A 26885-nucleotide genomic window follows, 5' to 3' on the forward strand; every position below is an offset into this window, starting at 1 on the left:
TTTCGAGCGTTATTTGTTTAATGCTTTCTGCTTCACCATTTTCGTTTAATTTAATTTCATTCCATTGCAATTCATTTTGTAAGTCAGACATTTCACGTTTTCCTCTACATTTTTGTTTAACGTCACGTCACGATACGAGTGTGTACGATTTGCTGTGTGTTTGTCAAAAAAAAAATTAACGAAATTTAGTTGCCCAATAAATGTGTGTTTAAAGCGCCTAATTTATTTCTTAACTAATTATATAAAAATATTTAAAAAATCTTCAAATAAAATATGTATAATAATAGGTTCATATTATAGAAAATTTTTGAAAAAAAATATGTATATGTGTGTGTGCATTTGAAAATTGTTAATTGTCGCATTTAGTGGATTTAGTGGAAGCTCGGAGTGTGCGTTGTGGGTGTAAGCTACATAAGTAATTCGTCGTGTGTTCCTTTGCTTGCATGTAAATATGTATATGCATTTTATGCGATTATTGTTATTGTTGTTATAATGACGTTAATGGCGTCGTAAATTCATTTAAGAGTTATTCTAAACGGATAAAATTGCTTAAGTAATTTCTGGTTGTATGTTTTCGAGTACTTAATACATTGTTTAGTTATGTAAACATGCCATATACTTATGTGTGTATGTATGTATGTATGTATGCCAGTACAGGCAAGTGGGTGTAATGAGCAAGGCATTGCTTTTACTCAGATGGCGTTGAATATGTGTTTGTTTAAATGTTTTGAAAACTTGTGAAATCAAAATTTTTAATGAAGAAAATAATGTCTGAATTACTCACACAAATTTTATACTTCTGAAATTGCACTGAATCACTTTTGGCGTCTTACCTAAATTACAACGCCTAAAACCATACTACAAATACTTGGTGAACACTTTTTATATGCAAATAAGTAGAAAAATATACGAAAACAAATAATAACCAAATTTATAAAAATTATGAAAGTTCGAAAGTACTCTACTAACTACCTTCTATAGCTTAAAATAAATTATTTAAACAGTTAAACGCCTATAAGAGGCCTAAACGTGTTTTCTTGTGCAACGTTTGCGCTAAAAAGTATGCTAAACAAAAAAATTTCAAATTAATAAAATTTTGTTTTTCAGTTTTGTAATAAACTACAAGAAGTTTCTGTTTCAAAACCGTCTTTAACTTAACTGCCAGACTTCTTGTCTATTATTAATTAATTTGCGCCCATTAACAAGCAGACACAAAGCCGCCGTTTTCTTCAATTTCTTCAAACTCCAATGTTTTCTCATTTAGTTTTTCTTCTAATCGCCACTTCTGCCAATTGAAAATATTTCATTTCATTTAACATTCAATACTTGAAAAACAAAGTACAACAAAAACAATCACTTGAAGAGCAATTCCTCTAAACAGACGATCCACCCCTATTTGCAACGCCCCTCCCCGCGCTGTACTTATGCATTTAACAGTTAATTAAAAGAAATTGAAAGATAATAACTAAAAAAAGGGGGAAATCACTGTGTGACTTCAATGCGACACACTCCATTTTTATTACCGCAATACTGCGAAATAACAACAAAAACAATCAGTAACAACAAATACATAACATAGAACTAAATGTGGCAAAGTTATCAATGTCTATCGAAATGCTCGAAACTCGCAGCGGTTTGAGTGTATTTTTTGTCTTATTTGACGCATGCATATACATATGTATATGTATGTGTAAAGTACAAATGCTATCAAAAATATAAAATATGTATGTACGTATGTGCATGTAAGTATCACGCATATCTACTTATATTACGAGGTAGCGTTGATAGCGCGACTTCATCGCAGTCAGAAAATTATTTCAAGCAAGAATGTATGTAAATATATATGCATTACATACTATATATGTATATATGTACCTTATTAATGAAAATACACATTGCCAACATTTAATATTATAATTAAAATTAGGTTAAATTTGTGTGGGGCAGCTCGGGGAGTTTCACATTTTCAAAAATATTCCCTAATACCCTTGGATGTATAAACGCATTATATATACGTACATATGTATGTATGTATATAGCATGTATTAGGGCTCTTGGTATTCGACTAACCGACTAACCGTATAGCGTATTATTCGAATATTAGTATTCGGCTAAATCGTCGACTATTCGATTAACCGCTCACTTTCGACTATCCGGCTAACCGTTCGTTGTCGACTATTCGAATATTAAGTATACATATTTTGAATAGTATTCACCGATTAATATTTATACGAAGGGTTACTAACCGGTTATTCGAATAATCGGTTCTCAGGTTATTCGAATAATTTTAAGAGCCCTATTATGCTACGGCTTAAAATTTTATTTTGGAAAATTTAAGGAAATAAAAATTATTTTTATTGCCTGATTTAAGTCCATATCATTTCTTAAATATTGTTCGAAATGCTTAAATTGATTCGAGTAATAGTTTTGAAGAAACAGCCTTGAAAAGTTGCGGGCTCGAGGTCAATTATATAGTCACTTCAAACTGTTTTTGTGCTGTGCTGTCTTTCTCGAAACTGTGTTTTCAAACTTGGTTGTCAAAATTTGGTGCGAACGACTCAACCAAAATTTCCATTATTTTTGTGCTAAAAATATAAGTTTAACTTTTTTTCTTTCGTCCAATATTAAGCTTCGTTCTACTTAATTCGTAGTAGGGAGTTTTTTTCTTAAAAAAATTCACAAAATCTTTATATTATATACAGTACTCGCATATCTTTAAAATAATAAAAAATTTAAATAAAATATTTCACTTTTCATTTGACAAAAAAACACTATTGAAAATTAGACATTTTTTTGCTTCAGGAAATACACCTTATGGGAAGCCATTCAAACACAAAACATTTATTCAGTTAACCTCAGAAAATCGAACAATTTTTGTATCGATGCAAAAACACAAAATTTTTATTCAGATAACCTCAAAAAATCGATCACTTTGTCTCTTCATTCAAAAATTTATTGTTGAATATATGTAAATAATTATCTCAACTGTTTTTAAATATAAGTTTAATTTCTTTCGCAATTTTATTAAAAATCTAAAAGCACCCAATGCGAAAAATGAGCTTTGAAACAAAATAAAGCTTTTAAACTCTTTTGAACAAAACAAAAAACTGTATTAAACAGTTGTTACATACTTAAAGCATTCTCTGCAAAATTTTCATATTTTTTGTTATGTAAATACATATACATATGTATACTCTTAAGAACCTTTTACGACAAAGGTTTATCACATTGTCATAAATTTTATCAAAGTCCCTCTAAGACTTCAGAGAAAAAGCTTAAATATTATTGCAATATTAAGGCATATGTATGTACATATATTAAAGTGTACATACATACTTATATTATATATTACTCTTTTTTTATGGGGCATGTACATATAGTCACATAAAATGCAAAACAACGTAATATCAAAAAAATCAAAATTGCCTTTTTGTTTTGTTAAGGATCGATTACAATATTTTACATATGTACATATATATAGCTTTCAGTTTTAGCCAGAATATACATATAACCGAGATATAACCAAATATTTTTTACCAATAAGAAGACTTTATGCTTTATACCGCCTTTTTCTTCTTCTGTAACTTATGAAAAGTGTTGTTATGTTATTTTATATTTTAGGTGACGATATATACTTTTACTTGAATATATGCAAGCTGTGTCCACAGAATGATCGTACAAAACATTATAGTAAATATAGAGTACAAAATTATTAATATTAAAATGGAGAATAAACTTACTTGCTTGGGTTTGATAATATGTAAAATACAAGGTGTTGCATAGGGTGCGTGATCTGGCTATTCCAGACGTTATTTACCATGCTGAATAAATACTTTTGGGGAAGAACCTTGTATCCGTATTCATGTCTGTTGAAGTGCCCTGCATACTCTATCACATTATATTTCAAATATTAATTCACCTCACTCTCGAGAAGATAACGTTTTTAAGCATATAAGTTTCATTAGGCAATAAAAAAGTACAATATTCAAGCACCTGAGCTTTGTAGGCTAACTGATGTGAAGTAGTGGATAGAAGAAAGAGAAATATTAGCTAAAAAGTATAAACAAATAACTTAACATTTCCTTATATAAGTACTAGAAACATTACTTTTTATACGAAAATTTTGCTTGCGCTTCGCTTCACTATATGCACAGCCTAAAGCGAGTTGGAAGCGTACAGTTGCTACAATTTTGTTTCGTCTGATTGGCTTTGAGATGATTTAATATCTGCAGAATTTATTCGGACGTTTTGAGGAGTTTTACTGAAGAAACTTGGTTACTGATACTGACGAGGATGCCATATATAGCGGCAGAACTTTCTCAGGCCAACGAGCTTTCTTCATGCACTTACATTGCTATAACTCAAAGTTGTCAAATATTCTTAAATTTCATTCAACTAAGTGTTTATAGGCAGCAAGTTGATTCTTAATATTTTTACATCTTTGAAAGTTGGATGCTTTTTCTTTCCATTCGGAAATGTCACTGTCAAAAATTATAGGGTTAAAGAGGATGCCGCTGTCGCTTTTCGTTATAAAAAGAAGCAATAAAATAGCTTTAACGGCGGTTTGTGGTTCAACACAATAAAAATCATATATGCAGATTTCGCATTTCAGTTGCTAGGCCCTTTGTTAGTGCCACTTGCTTGCGATTATGCTAATTTTTTGCCATTTTGACTTCGAAAATGAGAGCGCTGAAATTGAAAGTTATATTTATCCCAAGCAAACACACTCAAATACTCTCTAATTATTATGTAATGTGCGACTGTAATGTGTCGAAAAATCTTAATAATTTACAAATTCATTTGTAACAAAGCTTATAGCGCTGTGACAGCCGCTGAAAATTAGCCAAATCATAACGCAGAGCAGACGAACACAATGCGCGGGCATTGAAAAAACGAAAGCAAAAGCGATAATTTGGGCAATGCCGTCGTCAGGTGGATAAGTTGGCGCTTCTGTGCTAATCAATTTCGCCATCTGCCGACAGCAGACACACACACGTACACACTCACTCATTATACTATATGCATGTGTGTGTGTGTATGTAGGTGTATTCGTTTAATAAGCGCGAACTTTTTGTTCAGTTTGAATTGTGACTTGTAGAAATTTTCTGCATCGCATATTTTGAAAATGGGAAAATATTTGCAATCATTTTTTGGCTGTGACAGCCGCAGAGCAACGAAAAATATTTATTTGGCTGAGTTGTGGCTTCAAGGACACAACTTGTTGTGGCAGCCGCAGCATTGGGCGCCAACACCCAGCGTTGCAACTTTCGAACTGTTGTTGTTGTAATAAGAGTATGAAAAATGTGCCACGAGCGTAAGCACACACATACTTACCTATAAGCATATGTATGTGTTTCGGCGTGTGTGTGTGTGTGTAAGTGCGCTTATTATTCGTCGTTGCGGAAGCTTGGCGGCTGTGGTGCTCATGGAATTTCTTGGCTGGCCTAGCTGCTTGCACCGCTGCATTCTGGTGCAATGTGTTGTCAACAGCATGCCACAGCAACCATTTCACTATGTTTGTTCAATGTGCATTTGCTAAAAGGTATATTGTTGGCTTTTTTATTTTTATAAATTTTACTTTGGTTACTGCTGGCGCTTTTTGTCAACTTGCCAAAGCGATGAGTGTCAAGTGGTGTGCCTTTTTTATTTTATTATTTGCGGTTACATATGTATGTGCTTACAAGTGTTCTTGTATAACATTTATATGTATGCGAGTATGTAAGTTAGCGCTTATTAATTGAAAAGATTTTTTCAACGCTCAACTGGTTTAAATTTGAATATTTACTTGTTATCGTCTTTCCGAAGCCAATTACTAAGCTTACACGGTTCCTAAGCATACTTTGATGGCGTTTAGTTAAACACCTCTGAGCTCATCTTCGTTTGTTATGGCATTAGCTTGGCAGTGCATTCAAGTTTTACCGCCATAACCTCACAGGTTCTGCTTTTGCAGTATTGAACAATTCACGTATTGCTTTTATTTCAAATCTTCGCGCTGTTTTCGAAAAGCTTGAAATGCTAATCGGTTGTTTAGTGATTTTTGAGCAAGTGCGCAAGTCGACGTTGCTTTTCTTTGTTGTTGTTTTTCGTTTTCAATTCATAAAAGCAGTTTGAATACTTGAAACTGGTTGCCATTTTTATATATAAATTAATGATCAGTCCGCTTTAATGATCGCATGTTGAATTGCGACTTTGAAAGCGAAGATTACGGTGCACAAAGTTTAGTAGCATCATTACTGAGGGGCGTTCAAGAAAATTTATTACTAACCAGCGGCTGAGGTTCCGGTGCCTGCCGTAAATGCGGTAATAAATAGTTTTTGTAATTGTGCTAGAAATGATTAGCTTGTCATACATTTTAGGCAACGCAAATGTAACTATTCCAGTACAAAAAAATAATGTAAAAAAAATTATTTATTATTTTAAAAATGCTAAAGTCAAATAAAATTGTATGAATTCGTGTCGGTGATTTGAGGCGATCAGCAATAATCGATATCGATATCTTACCCAGTTTGTTTCAATAAAATTTTAACACTACTTTAAAGCTGAAACTATGCTTTTCAAGTAATGCTTAAGTTTTGGGGGTATATTTAAAGAATACGTGTTAAAGCTTTTGAGGAAAAAAATTGAAACTCTGAGAGCACTTAATAAAGGCCCTCAATTCCGGTCTTCTACGTGAAAAAAATTTGAAAGAAATGCTAAAATTATTAGAAGATGTTGGTCGTACAATGAGCAACTATCAATAAAAAAAATTAAAACTTTACAAAATGGCTTAAATTTTAGCCAAAAATTTCGGCCTGCCGAAATCAGTAAATCATTGTAGGGATAACTATATGTGACCTGGTCTACTTTTTAGTTGATTCGGATAGAAGATGAGGTTTTAACAGCTGTTTCCCAGAAAACTAGTTTTCGTACGTTAGCTCCCTTTTCCCTTTTCGTAGATCAGGTCACATATACGGAATATCCAGCAAAAATTTCATGTTGATCGAATTAATCTTCGCTTTATCACTAAAGAAAATTTGATATATACAGTTTTGTGCTGATTGAGTTCTCTGGCTTCAATTTAGAAAGCTGTAACTTTAAAACTAACTGAGCTGTCTATAAAAAAATTTAGTATCTAATTTTTAAAAGTTTAGCCTATCAAAGTATTGAAATGAAATTTGCAAATCTAAAATTAAAAATTTTTTCCATTGAAAATTAAAAAAAAAAATTAACCAAAATTAAAAGAAATAGGCGATATAAAGTCTAATGAAAAATTATATTAAGTTTTCCGTATTTATATTCCGTTTGCATATATTTTTTCTGTTTTATCGTTATCACAAAGATGGAGAATTTTATCGAAATCGATAACACAATTATTGACACGTTAACGAAATACATGATATAACACTGTTATATATTTTACGAACATTTTCAGTACATTCACTGACATCTTTGGACTTGGATGCAAAATAATTTATTGTGATCCTCTGATGACTAGCAGCGCGTAACTCTATATTTGACATCCAGAGCATTTCGATTGTAAAATCGTTTGAAAAGCAGTCAATAAGTTAAAAGCTTTATTGTTACAATGGCATTTTCATGTGCTCGATTCCACTTTGTAGAGAGCACTTTTTTTCATTTCTTAAATTTTAAGATGACCGCAGTGCTTTTGTCGCAGTTTGAAAGCAGCTTTTCTTCTGGCTCAAGCGTAATTTGTTTTCGTTGTTTTCTTTGTCGTTTCTTTGTCGAAGTCGCAATCTTCACATTTCTTTTTCGTGCAGGCCCAATTTTTCTCTACAAGTTCAACGCTGCTTTTGCTATTGTTGTTATGCATTGTCGTTTGCAATGGTCAAGGCCATTTCAAAGCTATAGCGCAGCGGCAAGCGAGCAGAATGCGAGAAATATTTTAACAAATCAAGCAAGCAACGAGCGCACAGCAGCAACAAATAAAAAAAAGTTATGAAATTAATTACAATAAAAATGAAGTATAAGTATATAAGAGACCGGTTTAAACCTTCGAATAAGAATTCAACCGAATAAATTTATTTTTCTTAATAAAAATGTTGATTTAAAAATGCTTGTCTCATCGCCCTCAAATTTTGAATACGCGCTGCCGAAGGGGATTTGTTACTGAATTGTTGTAATTTTGTTTACTATTACAAGTAGATAACTCAAAATCCATTGACAGCTGGGTATTTATTTCGGAGAAAAACCAGTTTTTATGACTAGGTGTGTGAGTAATTTGCATACGAGCATTTAAGCTGAAAAAATAACCACACATGATTTGGAAAAAAAAAGAAATAATAGCAATTAAATCACCGCTCGTGTAATTCTACAGCGTTTGCTCACTCGAAATTTGTTAAAAAATATTCGCGTACGCCAAAAGTTTCGAAAACGCCCACTGGCATTTGCTCCGACACTTGTAATGTGCCCTCGTAGTTAGTTGTTGTTATTTTCGGCGCACGATTCTTTTTTTGCTGAGCCGGAAACATTGTATTTTAGTTATTTTGTGGTTGAGCGACGAGTTGGGGAAGAGGGGTTAAGAAGCTGCAAGGTTAAGTCATCCTCTAAAAAATTGAAAAAAGCTTTTAAAAGTTAAGCTTGAAAGAAGTTTTTTTAATTGCTGGAACCACTTAGATATATAATAACAATAACTAGTTTTTTGCATATCTTAAAAAATAAATTGTTTTTTATCGAGTTATAGTTATCGATATTTTTAACGAGTATTATTTATCGATAACTTTTAGATCGGTAATTATTTTTCATCTAAGCCTCTGAAGTCTTTTAATTTTACGCACTAGTGTTTTACGGAAAGTTCTAAACAGCTTTCGAAAACGCTCAAAAACAAATGGTTCGAAACTAGAATTAATTTTTCTTATATTCGCTTTTCCGAATATTTTTTAAAACTAAATTGATTTTTTATTGAGTTATCGATATATATATATCAGTTATATCGATAACTGATATTTTTTATCGAGTTTTAGTTTTTGGATCGGTAATTATTTTTCATATAAACTTACTATGTTAAGCCCCTGAAGTGTTTTAATTTTACGCACTCGTGTTTTACGGAAAGTTCTAAACAGCTTTCGAAAACGCCCAGAAACAAATGGTTCGAAACTGCATTAACAATACACGCTCATAACTGGACTGGTGATCCATTCATTGGCATGAAACATTTTCAAAATTTAAAATTGGGTTTTCAGCTTTTTGTGTTTGCTTGTTGTTGTAAATACATACATACATACGTATAACTCAAAATAACTCTCATTCAAAACATTTAGAATAAATCGGAAAGTTGTGGCTTAAATATATTATGAGTGTTTCAGACAGTTTTTTTAACTCAGGCAATTAGCAAATTGCTTAAAAATTAACTGGAGGCATGGTTTGTGGTAAAAGTTAGATAATTTCTTAAGTAAAAAATAATTGTTGAGAAATAAAAAGAAAAATAATTTAGTTTCGAGGTTGTTTTAAATCGTTGGTCAGAAATGTTGGAGAGAATATTTTTTTAAATTTATTTTTGAGTTGTAAATAAAGGTAAATAACAGAGGATTTATAAATATTTAGTAAATCACTTTGAATTCAAAAACTTTTGAAAAGAAAAAATACTTAAAAATAGAGAAAACAATTTTTATATTTTCATTTTCGAAAAATTCTAAGAGTATTAAGACAGAAATTAAGCAATAAGGGCTTTTTTGAGCACCGGATCTTCAATTGAATAAAATTTTGAATATTTTAGCGACATGAATCCAAAAAGCTTTTGACAAATACAAATGGTGTATTCTAATGTCTTTCGCTCGATCGGAAGTCTAACATATTTGCAGTTATTCATAACAAAATCTACTTCACTACTCTTTTTCCCTCTCTCTCTACATGTATCTATCTCTCTTACTATTTGTCTGTGCATAAGAATGTAAATTTTTTAAGTCAGCTTTGTCCATCCAGTCATCTAATCGATAAATCAATCGACTTGCTGTTTAGTGTTCGGCTTGTTTTTTTGTTTACTTGCTGCCTCTTTTCAGCTCATTGTACAAATTTATTCGATTATCGAATGTGTTTACCATTAATCGTATTATATTACATAAATTACATACTTACTTATATGAATAATCGTACGGAAAAATATTGATAAATCGCCAGCGATTTATTACTATTAAATGTTGTCTTGTATTTAATTGTTATTCTTATTATTGTTATTATTATTATGCTGCATTTATTCATAAATATTTTTTTCTTTTTTTCTTTTTTCATACAAACAAAAATCAAATAATCGATTCGCACATTCAATTCCACCACAAAACCACCACTACCACAACCACCACCACCACTACCACTACTACTACTACTACTACTACTACTATATACTACTATAACTACTACTACCACCAACTACCACTACCATCCAAAATAAAGGACCAAATAAAAGCATCCCATAAACGTTTGCGTGTTGCATTTGCTTTGAGCCGACGAACTCATCACAAGATCACAAGATCAAAAGTAGTTAAAAAGAACTCAGTGAACGTCACAGCCACCAAACAAATCAGCCATCACAATAAAGTCATCAGACCAGGCAAAATTACCAGTTACCCAAGTCCAAGTCAATCGTAAACAGTGCATCCAAAAACCATAGCGCTGTCCGTAAACAAAAGCATAAAAACGCACTCAGATCGGAATAACGGTGCGAGATACGAAGCAAATGCGTTACAGTCCAAACAATTGACAGTAAGCCAAAGTGCGAAACAGCGCAAAACAAATCAAGAAAATAGAAAAAGCGAAAAGCTCGGTATTTAAGCTGTAACGCTTGAAAACAAGAGTATCCGAAGCCGATCTGATCGATCTGTGCGATAACTAAACGCATCGACTGCATTACATCGTCTCGCATCGATTTGTAATCGAAAACAAAACAAAGCAAAAATCACTCGTCAAATCGTCTCGCATTTGCATTTCTCTGCATCCACAAAATTGCTTCAAGTAGCAAACAATCATCATTGCGACACCACATTGGGCAGGCCAAGGGGGCGATTAATTAGAAAATTTGAAAACAAAAAACCCTCACTCACAAGCAGCTCATATGTGCTTACGAAGCAAAAGCGAGTTTTGAACACACATCTTTAGGAGCGTGAGAGAGCGAGCTGTTCACTAATAAAAATAACAAAACAGTCAAGCAGTCAAAGCAGAGATCGAGCGTGTAAGGAGCGTGTAGAAGTAAAGTCAAAGTCAGTCAGAGCAGATCGTTCCATAGCAAGATCGTACGCAGTTCCGAAATCGTATATTCGAGCAGTGAATAGAAAAGTTGGAAAAGACCAAAAGTAAACAAAGAAAGAAAACAGCAATCACAAGAAACACCTCAGTTCAATCATTAGCAATCAACCAAATCCAAGAAAAGTTAATAACAAAAGCAAAAAGTTTGCACGTGCTGAACAATTATCAAGCAAAAGTAGGCGCACGTCAAAGCAAAAAGCATTAAGACAAAAGCTAACAGTTAAAATAAGCAGTAACGAAACCAAACCAAAACCACCACACTCACATACCAAATCATTCAAGAGCAGTTAGTAGTGCGAGTAGTAAAAATTCAGGTTAAAATGGCCGAAGACGCAGCTATGGAAACATGCCCAAGCCCCGAAATCGGCGATTCTAGAAAAAGGCCACTAGATTCCGATCCGGAAAATGAACAAACCAAACGCTCACATTTCAGTTCCGGTAAGTCTCTTATAAAATTGCCTCTATCATTTACAAAATCACCAAAAATAAAGCAAATCAAGTTAAACTAGAAAAAAGTAAGAAATCAGAACGTTAAAGTTAGGAAATCCCATAAACGATTATACCTTTCTCTCTCTCTCTCTCTCCCTCTCTTTCGCTGTTTGTCACATCAGGTTTACTTCAACATTTGTTTCTCAGAACTCTTGCTCTCATGTCTGCTCCTTGTTTTCACATCTAAACTCACCTACGTTCTCGCTTTTATTATCTATCCTTTACTCTCAACATTTCAATATGTTTTGTCAACAAAACTATCCGCTCCATCTCAACGCAATTAAACTGTTTCGAGGAGTTGGGCGCAGATCAGCTTTATGTAGATAATGTTTTTAACGTTTCAGCAAACATACTGCCGCCATATTTGTATGTATGTACATAAGTATGTGATGCCTTCACACGCCTCATTGTAATGCACTCATAAAAGCGCGCTCTCTTACAAACATTCATAGCATTGCATATAAACAATACGAAGTGCGACGAAAGATCGACTCTCTCGTTAGAGGCCTTGTGTTCTCTAGCGTTTTAGCTCAGCGCTAGGAGTATTACGAAAATTAACGGTGTATTTGGGCACAAATTTCTTTAAAATTTGAAATTTCAATGCTTGCGTTGGCACGTTTTCGAGGTTTTTATTATATCGCTCAGGAATCATTCGTTACCATATATGATGTGAGGTTCTTGTCTTTTATAAAATGTTGTGAGTTATAAGTAATTGATGTTCTCACGCCAAAAACTTGCTTCCATTCAAAAAGTGAGCTTAATTTTCTGACATTACCTTAATATCATTGTGTGTGTATAACTCGAATGAAATAACTCATTTTAATATAATGTAAGAAATATATATAATTAATTACATAATTTAACGCTTCATCAAGCATAAATTACGTAAATTATTTACATGATTTATAGCTATAACGGCATTGTGGAAATAAATGCCTCCAAATATTAAAATGCAATCGGGTTTATAACTCGTCGTATTTACAGTTGAGCATACGACATAGGGTACTCTTCTAAATAGGAACTAAATTTTATTAACCTGTAATATATGTATGTGTGTATACTTAGAGATATATAAAATATAAAAAGCTTGCTTTGTCTAAACTTCTAATGCTTTGTAAATAAGATTTGTGCGACACGAAGATACTCGTGGAACATATGTAAATTGCCTTGTTTTGATTGTGTTTAGTATATAAGTCAGTAAGTGATTTGATGGCTTACTCTTAATCAAGTACTACAGAATAGTGCTGGTTTAAAATGTTCATTCCATATCACTGCCCAATTAGCTCTGATTGCCTCAGATGCTGTCTTTAAAAATACTGTCCTGCTGCTCTAAATGTTTTCTCTAACTTTTTCTCTGTGCGTTAAAGCAGCAATAAAAGTTTCTCCACATTTCTCTGGTTGGAAACAAATACAACGCTGCGCTTGTCCGAATGTCGTACGCAATAGGGGTTAAGAATGAATTTCTGCAGTCTTTTACTACTTGCATTTAGGCGACCAGTGCTGACATACTTAGGTTGCCAAATTTAATGCTAATTATGCGGAACTTTATGCAATGTGTATATTTTTAATTTATGTTGTTTGCGGAATGGGGGTAACGCAGTGCGCATTTAGGTAGAGTTGCCGTACTTCTGCGAAGGTAAAATAATTTAATTATTTGTGCTAAAATTGGAGCGTCGTGGTTTGCTTTCCAATTTTAAAAACTTCAATCCATGAGGCGCTGTTAAATTGGAAGCAGGGTTTTCTAGGCTTCGTTGTTATATATTATTATTGGCATAGTTTTTTTTTGACATTCCTTTGTCAATGCGCCTTTAACAATTTTGGTATGAGCTTAAAAAATGTGAAGTCCAAAGTGTCTAGTATCGACTTCACATAAATCAAATGAGAAAAGATAATTTCGTGAACACTAAAAGCAAGCTTGATATCACCAGAGCTGCCAAGCACTGACAGCGGCTAGCACTACACCGAAATGTACCAGTTAATGTACTAGTTAGTTTTATCTCGCTCGCAGTTGTTTCTAGAGTATGAAGTGTCTATATTATAATACATGTGTGGTATACATACTTAAAAATATATGTGAGAATATATGCATGCAATAAAGTACATTTTTTACTAACTGACTGACGTTCGGTGTTCTTCAAAGTCAACGAGAACACGCTCGTCAACAATGCTCTTCACATGTTGCCATGTATTTAACAACTAGTAGTGAGCAATTAAAAACAATAAATATTTGAAGGCATCACATAAGCAATTGAAAATGGAGGCAACAGAATAATTAAGTGTCAGTGCAATGTGGAAAGGGCGAGTTATTGTGAAGCACAGCAAAAAGGGGCGGCTGCTATGAAAATCGGTCGGTTGTTGTTTTGTTGCAAGAAAATCTTATTGTAAGCAAATAAAAATATAATTTGTAGCAACGAAAAAATTGTTTCTAATGACATGGAAGGCAAGTGTTAAAAACTTGGTGACTAATTTATGATAATTGAAGGTACTTCAACTTGGCATAAAAACGCTTAACAGCGCACTAATTAGTTATTGAATAACTTTGCTTGATATGGTATAATTCAAAGCTCAAAAGTTCATTTAAAATTTATATTATTTTCTGGGTCAGTCAGTTGCATGTTAAGTTATTTAAAATTCCACGCATTTACATTCGTGACATGACTTAGCGCTGTTGGTGCTGCCACATATTTATACTTTGTGGCATAAAATTTTCAAATATGTCATGTGATGCTTATTGCTATCATATGTACACCCTGGAGACACACTAATATAGAACTACATTTTCCAGTTGTTGTGTGACCCAAACACCTGTCACCCTCCATATCACGTGTTGCCATCTAATTTTTTTCATGCTGCCATTGTTGTCACGAAAAGTGCTTGCATACCTTCGCAGGCACTTAACATATTCCATTCTATTCTACTTTTGTTTAGGCTTTGTTTTTTTTCACCTTATAGCTGTGCCACGAAAGCTTACGTTGCTCTGGTGCCATAGAAAAGTGAATGAAGTGGACACTCTTCGCTGTGGTTAAGGCTTTTCAGCTATTTTTGGGTGAAGATGAATGGTTGAAGTGCTGAAAGTGAGATTTCTATAGTGTGTGATTGTGCCTAAAGAATAGGAGAATGTAAATTTAGATTTGAATTTGAGTAACTAAAAGCTGCACGGAAAAAATTTTAAAATCCTATTTGCTACCTTATGCTTGTTTCTGTAAAGATAGTGCAAATGGATAAAAAGGTTGAAAACTAGTATAAAAGTGAAAACTGAAACCAGCTTCGCTCAAAATTCTCCAATTGAGTTGGAAATATTCATTCTCAGCATCGCATTTGTTTCGACAATTAAGTTGTTGGTAATGTTATTAGATGACAGTGTTTTCTTCAGACCGGTGGATCCATGGATAACGGTCAAACTTGACTGCAAAAACAAAATTTCGCAGCCCGATTCAATATTCCATATCACGGTTGAGTAATCTCTGTATAAGTTTAGGTTATCTTTCTGTTAATTGAAAAATGTGCTACGTGATTTCGCACCGGTCTTAGGATCAGAGTTTGGAAACTATTAATCTCAGCCACATATATATTTATATAATATATATACATATATCAATCTGATTCATATATATAATATATATATATGCATGTATATATTATATATATAATTTTGTATATTTATATATCACCTCTTCTATATAATTTTCATGACTTTTATTTATTTTCTAACAACATGAATGAATTCAATTAAAATAAGTAAGTACGTGCTCAATGCCGGTTGAAATTTTTTAATTATCGATAATAAAACAATAATGAGTAATTAAATCGAGACTCTAACAAGGCAAACGAGACTTCAACTTGCTTTGTTTCTTTTTGTATTTTTCACGGCTTCGTTGCATGAGGATTATTTCATTTTAAATAAGCTTTAGTAATGAAGTTGTAGCACAAACGACTATAAAAAAAATTACACTCATACAAGCACACATTACACCTGACATGCATTTATTGACAACTTAGCAAACGCGTGATTGAGTGACCCACTGACTGCTTGGCGGACTGACCGATCGGCTGACTGACTGACTGACCGCCTGACTGGTGCACTAAGCACCGCGTCGACATGCTAACTTTTTGCTCTTGCTCATTTAAATAAATATTGTTACAATAATCGCATTTATTGTCTGCCTCCAAAGACGCCATTGCGAAGCGATTAGCTGTTTTACCCTGGATTATCAGTGCTTCGTGGCTATTTTTAAGTCCCTTGCACATATTTTTATTTATATGAGTGTTTATATGTGCTTAATGAGCTAATTTTTATGTGTATTGCCGATTAGTAGTCCGCTGATGCTACTGCAAATGTTTGGACTATAAGCTACCCTGCAGGAAAAAGTAGTCACTATAGGCTTTTTTGTATTTCTTATGGGTTATGCGTTGTAGATAAATAATTTGTTGTTATTATTGATGTAGGCTGTTGTAACTACATGCCAGCTAGTCTATATACATACATATGTGAGAAAGTCTACTCATAAAATAATGAATATAATAAATTTTTAAAATTATTGGTTGCGTGTTCATATTTATTAAATTAGCAAATTTTTTTGTTGACGAATGCAGTTTTTTTACATTTTTAATACATATGTGCCTTACCTCATGTTAATAATTAAAAAAAAAATTAAAATTAAAAAAAAATAAATTATCAGCAAAAAATGAATTAAGTTAATAAATTAATAAAAAATTAAATTGTTAATAAAGATTTAATAACAAATTGAAATAAAAAAAATAGTTATCGGCAAAACATTTTTATTCTAGTTTAGCACACTCAGTATTTAGAGTGAATTTATGGAAAAAATTTGTGAACATAATAAATTCTTACAATTATTTGTTGCATGTTTTATATTCATTAAATTAGCAAATGTTGTTATTGCGAAATGCAGTTTTTTACATTTTTTCCTCAGGTTATTATTTAAAAAAATTAAAATTACAAAATGAATTATCAGCAAAAAATTAATGAAGTTAATAAATCAATAAACAAAATTAAAATAATAATTAATAATAGAAATTTAGTAAAAGGAATACAAAAAAAAAATAATTAATTATCGGCAAGAAATTTACATTCGAGTTTAGCACACTGAGTATTTATACTGAACTTAAGGAAATTTTTTTAAATGAAATTTTAGGTATTACATATAAAAAATAAATTTAAAAAAACTCATGGAAACGGATAACAAATAAAAAAATTTATTTTTTTTTCATACATTGCTAAAAATAAAGATAATGAAAAAGCAAATATTCTAAAAACATTACTCTTTTTTATTTTGATACATTGTTAAAAGTGAAATATAATAAAAAAAAAAATAATATTTTAAAAACACATAAATAGTTTAGTATTTTTGATGATTTATTAAAAAAAAATTTTTTTCTTTATTGTCATACATACATATATGTATGTATGTATATTTTGTTTTAATTTTTTAATTATACAAATAAAAAAATATGTTTAAAAGCAGAGAAAAAGTCCAGTTATAAGAGAGAAAATTACGAAAAAAATTTTCCTCACATTTAATAAAAAAGTAAAAAAAAATGTCCTACATGGCTTCTTGCTGATGACTACTCTTTCAACATCGTTTGCAGCGCTTCAATAATGATGTCATTTTCTCAATACTGTCGTTCAGTTTGTTGCTTTTGCACAGCATTTCTTACGTTGTTGTTGGTTTTGATTTCTGCTCAGATTCTATTTCATTAGAGTTTCGCTAATTTCACTAGTTATTGCGTTTTAGAATGTCCGCCTGGCAGCCAGTTTAACTGGTACATCTTCACTCATTACGAGTATTGCACATTACGAACGAATATGAATATAAATAAACTAATACTAATATATGTAATTTATGAAAAAAAAATGTTTAATCCGACACAACTTGTTTTACTGCGTTTTCAATTTCGCCACCAGCGAAACAAATGATGCAACAATGATATTGCTATGCATGGCTGTACACACATACATACATATGTGTAGACGTGTGTGCATGTTTGTGGCTATAAAAAACCTGCTCGCACACGGCATTTCACGCCCGTCGTGCTTTATTCATTTGAACAACTGTCGATTAATTTAGTCAAACATTTTTTATAAAAATTGAGTTGAAATAAAAATATATTTTTTATTTGTTTCTGCTTCCAATTTTGCTGTGATTTTTTTTAATTTTTTTGAATTCTTTCCTCAGCATGATTTTTTAATAATTTTTATAACATTTAAAAATAATATAAAGTCATTGCATACAAAGTTCGAAAATATTATCAATAAAGGCATTCCTAATGCATATTGCACACTATTGGTTTGTCTCCATACATATATGTAAGCATGTACATATGTATGTACCTAAATAAGTCTATATGCCAGCGAGTGAGAACCTATAAATATTTATACGCCTAATCACTTGCTTTGATTCGCCAATCATTTGCACTTTGTACGCGAATTATCGCTCGAATTAATACTTACACATACATACACATCTATATGTGCATACGAACATACATACGAGCGAGTGCTCTTGAAAATGCTTTGTGGCAAACTCAATAAAAACCTCAACTTCAAGCCACTAATTTATTTATTAGGTATTTTTTTGTTGTTTTTGCTCTTTTGCCGTGCTGACATTCGTGATGCAAAGTGTTTGCAATTTCTTTGCTTTTTAACAATTGTTGTTGCTGTTATTTTCTGCTCATATGACTGCACATTTTACAAAGTTCAAGTTTATCGAGTTTTGCTACTGGAGGCCTTGCACTTTACTTCGCATACACACACAAGCGCAGGTATTCGTGTATATATATATACACACATGCATACAGCATTAGCGACTTGTATGCAAATACGCGGATTTAAATATACATAATTATATACATATGTATGTATGTGAGTGGCAAGTTGTACTATAAAGATATCGTGTTTGGGGGTCAAGTTTAGACTCTTTATGTGGCGGGCAAAAACTAGACGATATTGGCCGGTGAATGCTTAGCGCAGTTGGTGTGTGTGTGCCTCTCTATTGTCATGGCATGCATAAAATTAGCGTTGCGTTAGCGACATTCAATGCCTAATAAATGATGTCAATATAAAATATAAATATGTCTAATTGTGTTTCATCGACTTTATTGGAGACATAATGGTGTTGGCGATATTCAGAAAGTTTTCAGATGCAATTCAACGGTGTCAGAATTTCTATAATATATATAGTTATATTTGAAAGATATTGGCTCGACTTTGAAACCCTTTGAAAAAGTTAGACAACATTGAAAGAAGAAAGCGATAATGGTGTTCATGCTCCTTATTAGGAACATACGTACTGTAATGAATATAGATCTTTCCAATAAGCTCAATTTCGAAATCTGTAGACATGTAATTCAACTTTAAAGGCTTACTACCAAAAAGAGAGAAATTTCTTTTCGGATTTGGTGCAATACCCTGCCGAGTGTGGTACAGTGTAATGATTATTCATTGATTGTAACTAAATCACCTTTGTAGGGGTTTTTAGATTATAGTTTAGGTCTTATGCTTAATCGACACCGAATATCACATGACTTTTGAATGATAATTCTTAATCAATAACACTTAGACATATAACGAATTTCGCTGTGAAATTGAGATGTGACCATTTCGAACTAAAAAATTGTAAATATTTTAAATGACAAAAATGAAATTTGATTTATAACCCAATATTTGATATTGTTTCATTTACGACCAATACCTTAACAAGTCATTACAAATTGTCTACTACTGGCTAAGCATTGTCAAATTTTACATTGAAACATTACGCTCCGCTTTCATTCCCAAAGCACTTTACACAATTACAATTGCTTCTGCCGAACGTTAAAATTGAGAAAAGCGCCAACACAAAAAGTTGCAAACACATTCTGTCACATTGCACACAAAAAAAAGTTGTAATAAAATCACTTTTTACTCCAGACATCAAAGCTTGACAACAACTCATTAAACGCCCTTCTCCTTTATCCAACCATGAGTGCATGCTATTAAAACGGTATTTAGCGCGCTCTCTCTCTCCCGCTTTACTGTTTATCAAACAAAGTGTATTTGCAAGCTCACGGTGATAAATAGAAAAAGATCGAGATATAACGCGATTGACCTCAAAGTTTGATAAGACCTATAACCACACTACCCGAGTATATATACATGTGTGTATGTATTTTTTAATAACGCTTCTAGTTGTAGGCACTGAAGCGTTTGTCAAGTGGGACACCAAGGAGATATGACTTGCAAGTATGGGACTGATTTTAGTTGAGGCACTTAAACCGAACTAGCACAAGTAGTCGGAGATAATGTCAGGAATTAAATACCGCATATATACTATATGTATGTACTACGTATATCTGTGTAGTTGATGTGAAATTTTTTGACATGACGAGATAATGGGCCGGTGTAGTTGAAATTAATCGCGTGCGCGTGTGTGTGTGTGAAAATCTGCTGATAAGATAGAATAACCAATTCAGAAATGTTGTTGCAATATTAGGCAACGAGATTGGAAAAATACAAAAATAAATAACAAGGAAAATATAATGGAAGTGGAAGTAACGGCATAAAATAAAATAAAAGAAAATAGAATAAAGATCTAAATTGAATAAAAGTAAATTGAAAGAAAAATAATTAAATAAAATAAAATAAAATAAAATAAAATAAAATAAAATAAAATAAAAAAAAATAAAAATAAAATAAAATAAAATAAAATAAAATAAAATAAAATAAAATAAAATGAAAAATAAATAAAACAAAATAAAAAATAAAATAAAATAAAATAAAATAAAATAAAATAAAATAAAATAAAATAAAATAAATAAATAAAATAAAATAAAAGAATAAAATAAAATAAAATAAAATAAAATAAAATAAAATAAAATAAAATAAAATAAAATAAAACAAAATAAAATAAAATAAAATAAATAAAATAAAATAAAATAAAATAAAATAAAATAAAATAAAATAAAATAAAATAAAATAAAATAAAATAAAATAAAATAAAATAAAATAAAATAAAATAAAATAAAATAAAATAAAATAAAATAAAATAAAATAAAATAAAATAAAATAAAATAAAATATGATAAAGTGACAACAACTTAATAACAATTTGAGCACTTTTAATAACAACCATTTGCCTTTGATTAAATAATTTGTAAATACAAAAATGCAGTTATTTTACAGAAAATGATTACATAAAAATATTTTTGCCGCACACTTGAAGATAACAGTTCGATTATTTTCGAGCAATCGTTTTCAAGCAGTTCCATTTGTGGCTTTATTTTATTTTATGAATTTTTCTTTGTATGTATATTTAAGTTGCATTGTTGCAGACGCGTTAGATGCTAGAAACAACAACAATTGTAAATATACAATACGCGATTTGGAATAGTATGCAAATGCGAAGGGAAACAATGAATGTAAATATATATGTACATACATTCACATATATAAATATGTATATTTATATATGTATATTATATACTTATGTATATATGCATATATGTATTTGGCATACAAACAAATTTGCTAAGGAGACAGCGATTTTATATACAAGTAAATATGTAGGTATATAGCAAGTTATTTTCATTGTTCTCTTCTTCTGCTTCTGCACTTTATTTCAGTGCGGCCACTTGTGCCACATACTTGAATGCATATGAATAATTGCGTGTGTGCATGTGTGTGTGCTGCAAAAATGCATAAAAGGTTTTTGTTTCACAAGTTCTCCTCTAGTTTTTACTTTCATCGCAAAAATAGCGAAAAACGTTGCGCTAAAGAGCATATATGAACGTTCTAAGTTCGACAAAAGCAATGCGAATAATAAAACGCCTCAGCAGAACTTTAAAATTCATATGAAATGAAAGTATTTTATATTGCATTCGCTTTGTTTGACGCTGAAAGCAAAATCACGAAATCCTTTATGTGCGCTGCTAAGTCGCATAGCGGTAACCGAGGTCTAATCTATATATGTATGATATATTTGAATATTAGAATCTGCTGCGTTCGGAACAAAATCTGGTGCTCGTTAAAGCATTGTTTTATACACCTGCTGGATTTGAGCTAGTCGTAGCATGGTGGATGTCACACGTGACTTTTAATGGTTCGGTAATAGATTCGAATTCTTTCCAAAATCAAAGCAATGACGTTTTGGAACATCTTCTATTTAATTGACGCTAAAGAGGTTTGAAAATTTCTGCTTTTAGAAATGGAAACGACTTTCAGATTCTGTAAGAAAAGAAGGAGAAATTGGTTTTGGATATCGCTGTAAAGCGCTTTCATAATTCAAGGAAGTATACTCGGGCTTGCAAAGCTACTGCTAAGGAAGATAGTAGAACTAAACGGGAGCGTGATTGAGATATACTGCTTTTAACATATCTACTCTATGCGGTAGATGTAGTTTATACAGAAGTAACTCTCTGAAAGTTCGTGCTTCATTGCTTCGATGTTTTTCGCACTATTTATACTGAGCTCTGCTATATTTTCTAGTATTTCGGTTCTGCCTATTTATGTATCTACTCATAACCTCAAGTTTATATTTATATACATATGTATGTTATACTTTAAAAGTAACATCGAAATTTACTTTACTTTTAAGCTGAAAAAGTTGAAAACTTAAAATGGAAATTTTTCGTACTTTTTGAAAATCCATTAAAAAACAACAAGCAGTTGTATCGAGTGCACGCTCACATATTTACATTCATAAATAATGAAATATTTTCGCCTTTCAGTCGTTGGGCTAACGGTCAGCAGAGAGCTGGCATAATGCCCGATATTCATATGTTGGCCACAGGAACGTGGCAAGGCCTGTCGCATGCCACTCACTGCTTGCTATTAACATTTGTATGCGTGACCAAAGCTATTTGGGCTTTGCAACATTTCTGCAGCCCTGCCAGCTCCCCCAGCAACCCTTCTTTCCAAGTTGTATTACATATATGTATGTATGTGTTGTTATTTTTTGCTGCTTCACCGATTTATTTTCCATTAGCGTGTAAGAGCAGGTTGTATACGAAGCGCCGACGGGCTGTTAGAGCCTGCGGAGAGGGCGGCAGCGTGTGCTCAAGGACGTTTACAAAGTGGTTGCTCTGGTGTGCAAGGCAGAGCAACGTTGGCTATGGCTGCAGCAAAGCAATCGGCTATGCAACACGCAACGTTGCACAGGAACTGACATACAAACAGACATGTATACCTATATAACTCTTGTATATAGAAAAGTGCGGGGTCTCTTTTAATTGCAATGCGCGTTGCTATGCGTTGCCACAATCACCCATGTTTATGCCTCAACGTGTGCTAGTTCGTCCACTGTAAGCCCTTAGATATGCATATGTATGTATGTCTGTTGATTGTTGCTTTTGTTGCAATTCTATTTTCGTCGCTGCTATTTGACATTGCGACTACAATTCTATTGCCATTGCCAAAGCGACCGAGCAAGCGAGACAGAACAAGACGGCTAAAACTCATATGATAACATTTGCACACACTCTCTCTTTCCCTCTCGCATTTGCTTTGGCGCTTTTCGCTCACTTCTGTTTGCTTTGTGCATTTTCTTATGCGCAGGACGCGAATGCCGCAAAAAGGAGACCCGGAAAATGCCACGTGTGCAGCTGGCTGCAGCCACCAACGACGCGCTGCATTGCATAGAACATGCGCTCCACCTCACCCCTCGTCCAGCAACACTAGGCGCCTGCAGCCGAGCATAAGTAGGTCACATGGTTGCAAAACGAGCAAAGCTGCAAGCGCCCAATGCGAATGTGGTGCCAAGTGTAATGCGACAAAATGTGTCTATGAAAAATGCCCAACGAAATGAGTATTCGCATGTGTGTGTGTATGGGGGCCACCAAATGTGCCACCGTTTGCAGTTACACACTATGCATCGCGCTTTAAATACGAGTTCTTGGCTATTGGTCAACCTAAATTTTGACAAGACTGCTTCGATATCTTTAAGCTTTGTTGTTGTAGTTGCGTGTTGCATGCATTGCAACCTTTATACACTGCATGTTGCCATGTTTGAAGCTTCCGCTTGACCACAAAGCAGCAACATGTCTCATTTACGCATAGCTCTCTGTGTATATAAGGCGCTCCTCTCTCCCTCTGAAAGCTGATTTTTGGCATTCTGCTTTCTCTGCGTCTACGCTTTAGCTGCAGTGTTGCACACATATGCGCTGAGGCACTTACTACGTTCCATTTGCAGCACTTCACATGTGCTTATGCACACATTCGCACGCATATGTAAGCATGTATGTAGCCGTATGCCGAGACATGTGCGCGCTAGCCGTGGTTTTGCGCAGTGCGGATTTGGATCCTTGAAAACTGCACGCACGCACACACACACACACACACCTGGTCATAAAGCATAAATTACCGACTGAAGGTCTTCACTGCTTACTTTCGCAAGCTCGTATTTGTGCATTGTGCGTTTGTGTGCTCATTGCAGCTTCTTTTCGTTTGCCAAGCCATATTTTTTAGCGCTTGCTTGTGATTTTGAAACTGACAGTGTTGTTCCGCCAGCCTGCGGTACGTGGGTGGGAAGAAGAAGAAGTCGAAGCTGGCAAGGTGAAGTGGATTTGAGGCGCTTATCGACGGTATACTTTGGCCAATTGTGACACACACACACACAAGAATATCAATGGCCTGCTATTTTATGCGCATTGTGCTAAAATCACTCATACGCCACGTCGGCACAAAGGAAAAGCAATGATACGTATACGTCCTGTTGGCCTAAATAGCGCATTTTCGAGTATTTTAACGCAAAAAAAATTCCCAGTCAATGCAAGTATCGTATGTGCCAGTTAGATCGCACTGATGATTTATTATTTCAATTTTAGGTCATAGAGGCTTGTATGATAGATATAATTTTATGCATCGGCGCAGGGTGCGTTTTGACTTATTACCAGACTTTGCAACGAAAAAGGTGATAATAAAGTTTTATTTGCCAGTCTTTTTCGAGCAAATATATTTACTTTTCTGCTACATTTTCCCTATTTATTTCGTTTTAACTTCATTGCACTCATCCTGGCATATAAAAATATTCAACATTGTCTTACATAATACCAGTTAATTAAGCTATTTCCCCACTATTGCATTATCTGTTTACTTCAAAATGCAAACTCCACTTTTCTATTGCAAGTAATTATACGTTTATATAATATTAATGCGTTTTAAGTTGCACTTTGCGTGATAAAGTTATTTACTTGCAGTAAAAATTAACCTTTGTAGCTGGAGCCAAGTCTAATGTGCATGTCGACGTATAATTACTGCTCGTAGCTGTAGAGTTTCATAATTATTTCATATCGCTATTGCAGCGAAACCACTTTTCTAAATTAGTTTTTAGCAAGCGTGCCCATATAAAATTATTATTTTTTTAATATAAAATTAAAAGGCAATTATACAAATGATTCTTTTAATTAAATATGTAAAGTAGTTTTTTTATTTATTTATTTGCATTTTTTATTTTTCTACTTGGTGCGTATGCAAATTTTAGTCTGTCAGAAAATTACTTTTGCTCTGCTTCTATAAAGTACAATTTTGTTCAAAAAAATAAGAAATATATTCTTTGTTTCCAATCGTTATGAGTTTTATTCGCAAAAATGTGCTACTATTGGTCGATTTTGGCCGATTTGCATAACTTTAATTGCTAATCTTTAGTTGTATGGTATTTTTGATATTCAGGCCTCTGAATATGACAGAAATGACATTTTTAAACTATTATTTTAATTTTTAGTTCATTATTTATTTTAAAACAAATTTTATATTTCAATTAAATTTTAATTAAATTTTGATTTTATTTAATTTTAATTTTAATATTTCAATTCTTATTTTATTTGTAATTTAATTTTAATGTTAATTTTAATTTTAACTTAATTTTAATTTGCTTATACAAAAATATTTAATTCTTTTTTAGTTTTCATTTCAAAAAATTAATTTTAATTTTAATTTCAATTTTAATTTTGTTTTTCATTTTAATTTGCTTTAAAAAAATGTTTTAATTCTTATATTATTTTTATTTTTAACTTTTATACAAGTTTTAGTTTTTAAGTCAATTTAATTTCATTTTTAATTTTCTTTAATTTTAATTTTAAATTTCCTTATACAAAAAAAAATTGAGTTCTTTTTTAATTTCAATTTTAATTTTAATACAAATTTAATTTTTTCTCAAGTTTAATTTCATTTTGAATTTTTTTTTTTTATTTAATTAAAGTAAATTTAAATTATAATTAAATAAAATTCAAATTGAAATTAAACTTTTTGAATTTAAATAGAATTAAACTTGATTAAAATTAAAAATTAAATTAAAATTTTAAATTAAATTTAAATTCAAATTTTAATTTGAAAATATTTTAATTTTAATTTCAATTTGAATTTAGTTTTATTTTAATTTGTCTTTTATAAACAATTTTTTAATTCTCATTTTAATTTTAATTTAAATTTTAGTTGTCATTTTAATTTAATTTTTAATTCAACTTTTAATTTCTCATTATAACTCTAGTTCTAATTTCAATTTTATTTTTTCAATGAAATTAAATTTAAATTTTATTTGAATTTTTATTAAATTCTAATTTTAATTTTGATTTTAATTTTAATATTAATGTAATTTTAATTTAAATTTAACAATAATAATAATCAGACCTCTGAAGATGGAAACGACTATAAATAACTCTTAAAGAAATCTGTAAATAGCTTCTCACTCTATCTTCAAAATAATAACTAAATATTCATTGCTATTTCTTAAAGCCACCTCGGGCAGACACATACAAAACAATTTTTAAGCGAGCTTCCCAAATAAATAAAGCCTTTGTGTGATTTAAAATTGACTTCCTACCATTTTGCTTTGCTGTTTTTGTGCTATTTTCAAGCTCAATTAATAAAGCTGTTTGGAAGTGTTTATTACTCTTTAGTTAGTAGCGTTTTGGCTAAGACGCGTTTAAGAGTCTCAAATGATTAGCTACAAAGGTTTCTATATATTATGTTAAAAGTGAGCGGCTGTCAGGTTGTTTTTTTCATAGCGCTAAGCTATACGCAAACAACTCACACAAAATATTAATACACAATTACGTCTCTGTGCACACACACACTCACATACATAGCTGTAGCACACTATCTGAGAATTGGGTTTAAAATTCATAATAATAAGCTGTTTGCGTACATAATAAATACACAGTTTTTAAGAG

The 26885-nt window shown here is 32.0% G+C and overlaps 1 protein-coding gene across 7 annotated transcripts in view; it reads left to right on the forward strand.

Annotated features, from left to right (window-relative positions):
• Positions 1 to 26885, forward strand: part of LOC120771936 (RNA-binding protein Nova-1) — an 88171-nt gene that overhangs the window by 22141 nt on the left and 39145 nt on the right. For 3 of the 7 annotated variants that reach the window (XM_040100328.1, XM_040100319.1, XM_040100349.1), the window contains one exon: positions 10387 to 11673. In XM_040100328.1, the coding sequence (XP_039956262.1) occupies positions 11556 to 11673 (118 nt within the window). In that variant the 5' untranslated portion in view covers positions 10387 to 11555. Of the gene's footprint in view, positions 1 to 119; positions 203 to 384; positions 446 to 10386; positions 11674 to 26885 lie in introns of those variants that run through there. The other 4 variants (XM_040100341.1, XM_040100335.1, XM_040100256.1 and 1 more) reach the window with 4 other exon arrangements.

Source organism: Bactrocera tryoni, chromosome 1 (genome assembly GCF_016617805.1).
Source record: "Bactrocera tryoni isolate S06 chromosome 1, CSIRO_BtryS06_freeze2, whole genome shotgun sequence".
Lineage (NCBI taxonomy): Eukaryota > Metazoa > Arthropoda > Insecta > Diptera > Tephritidae > Bactrocera > Bactrocera tryoni.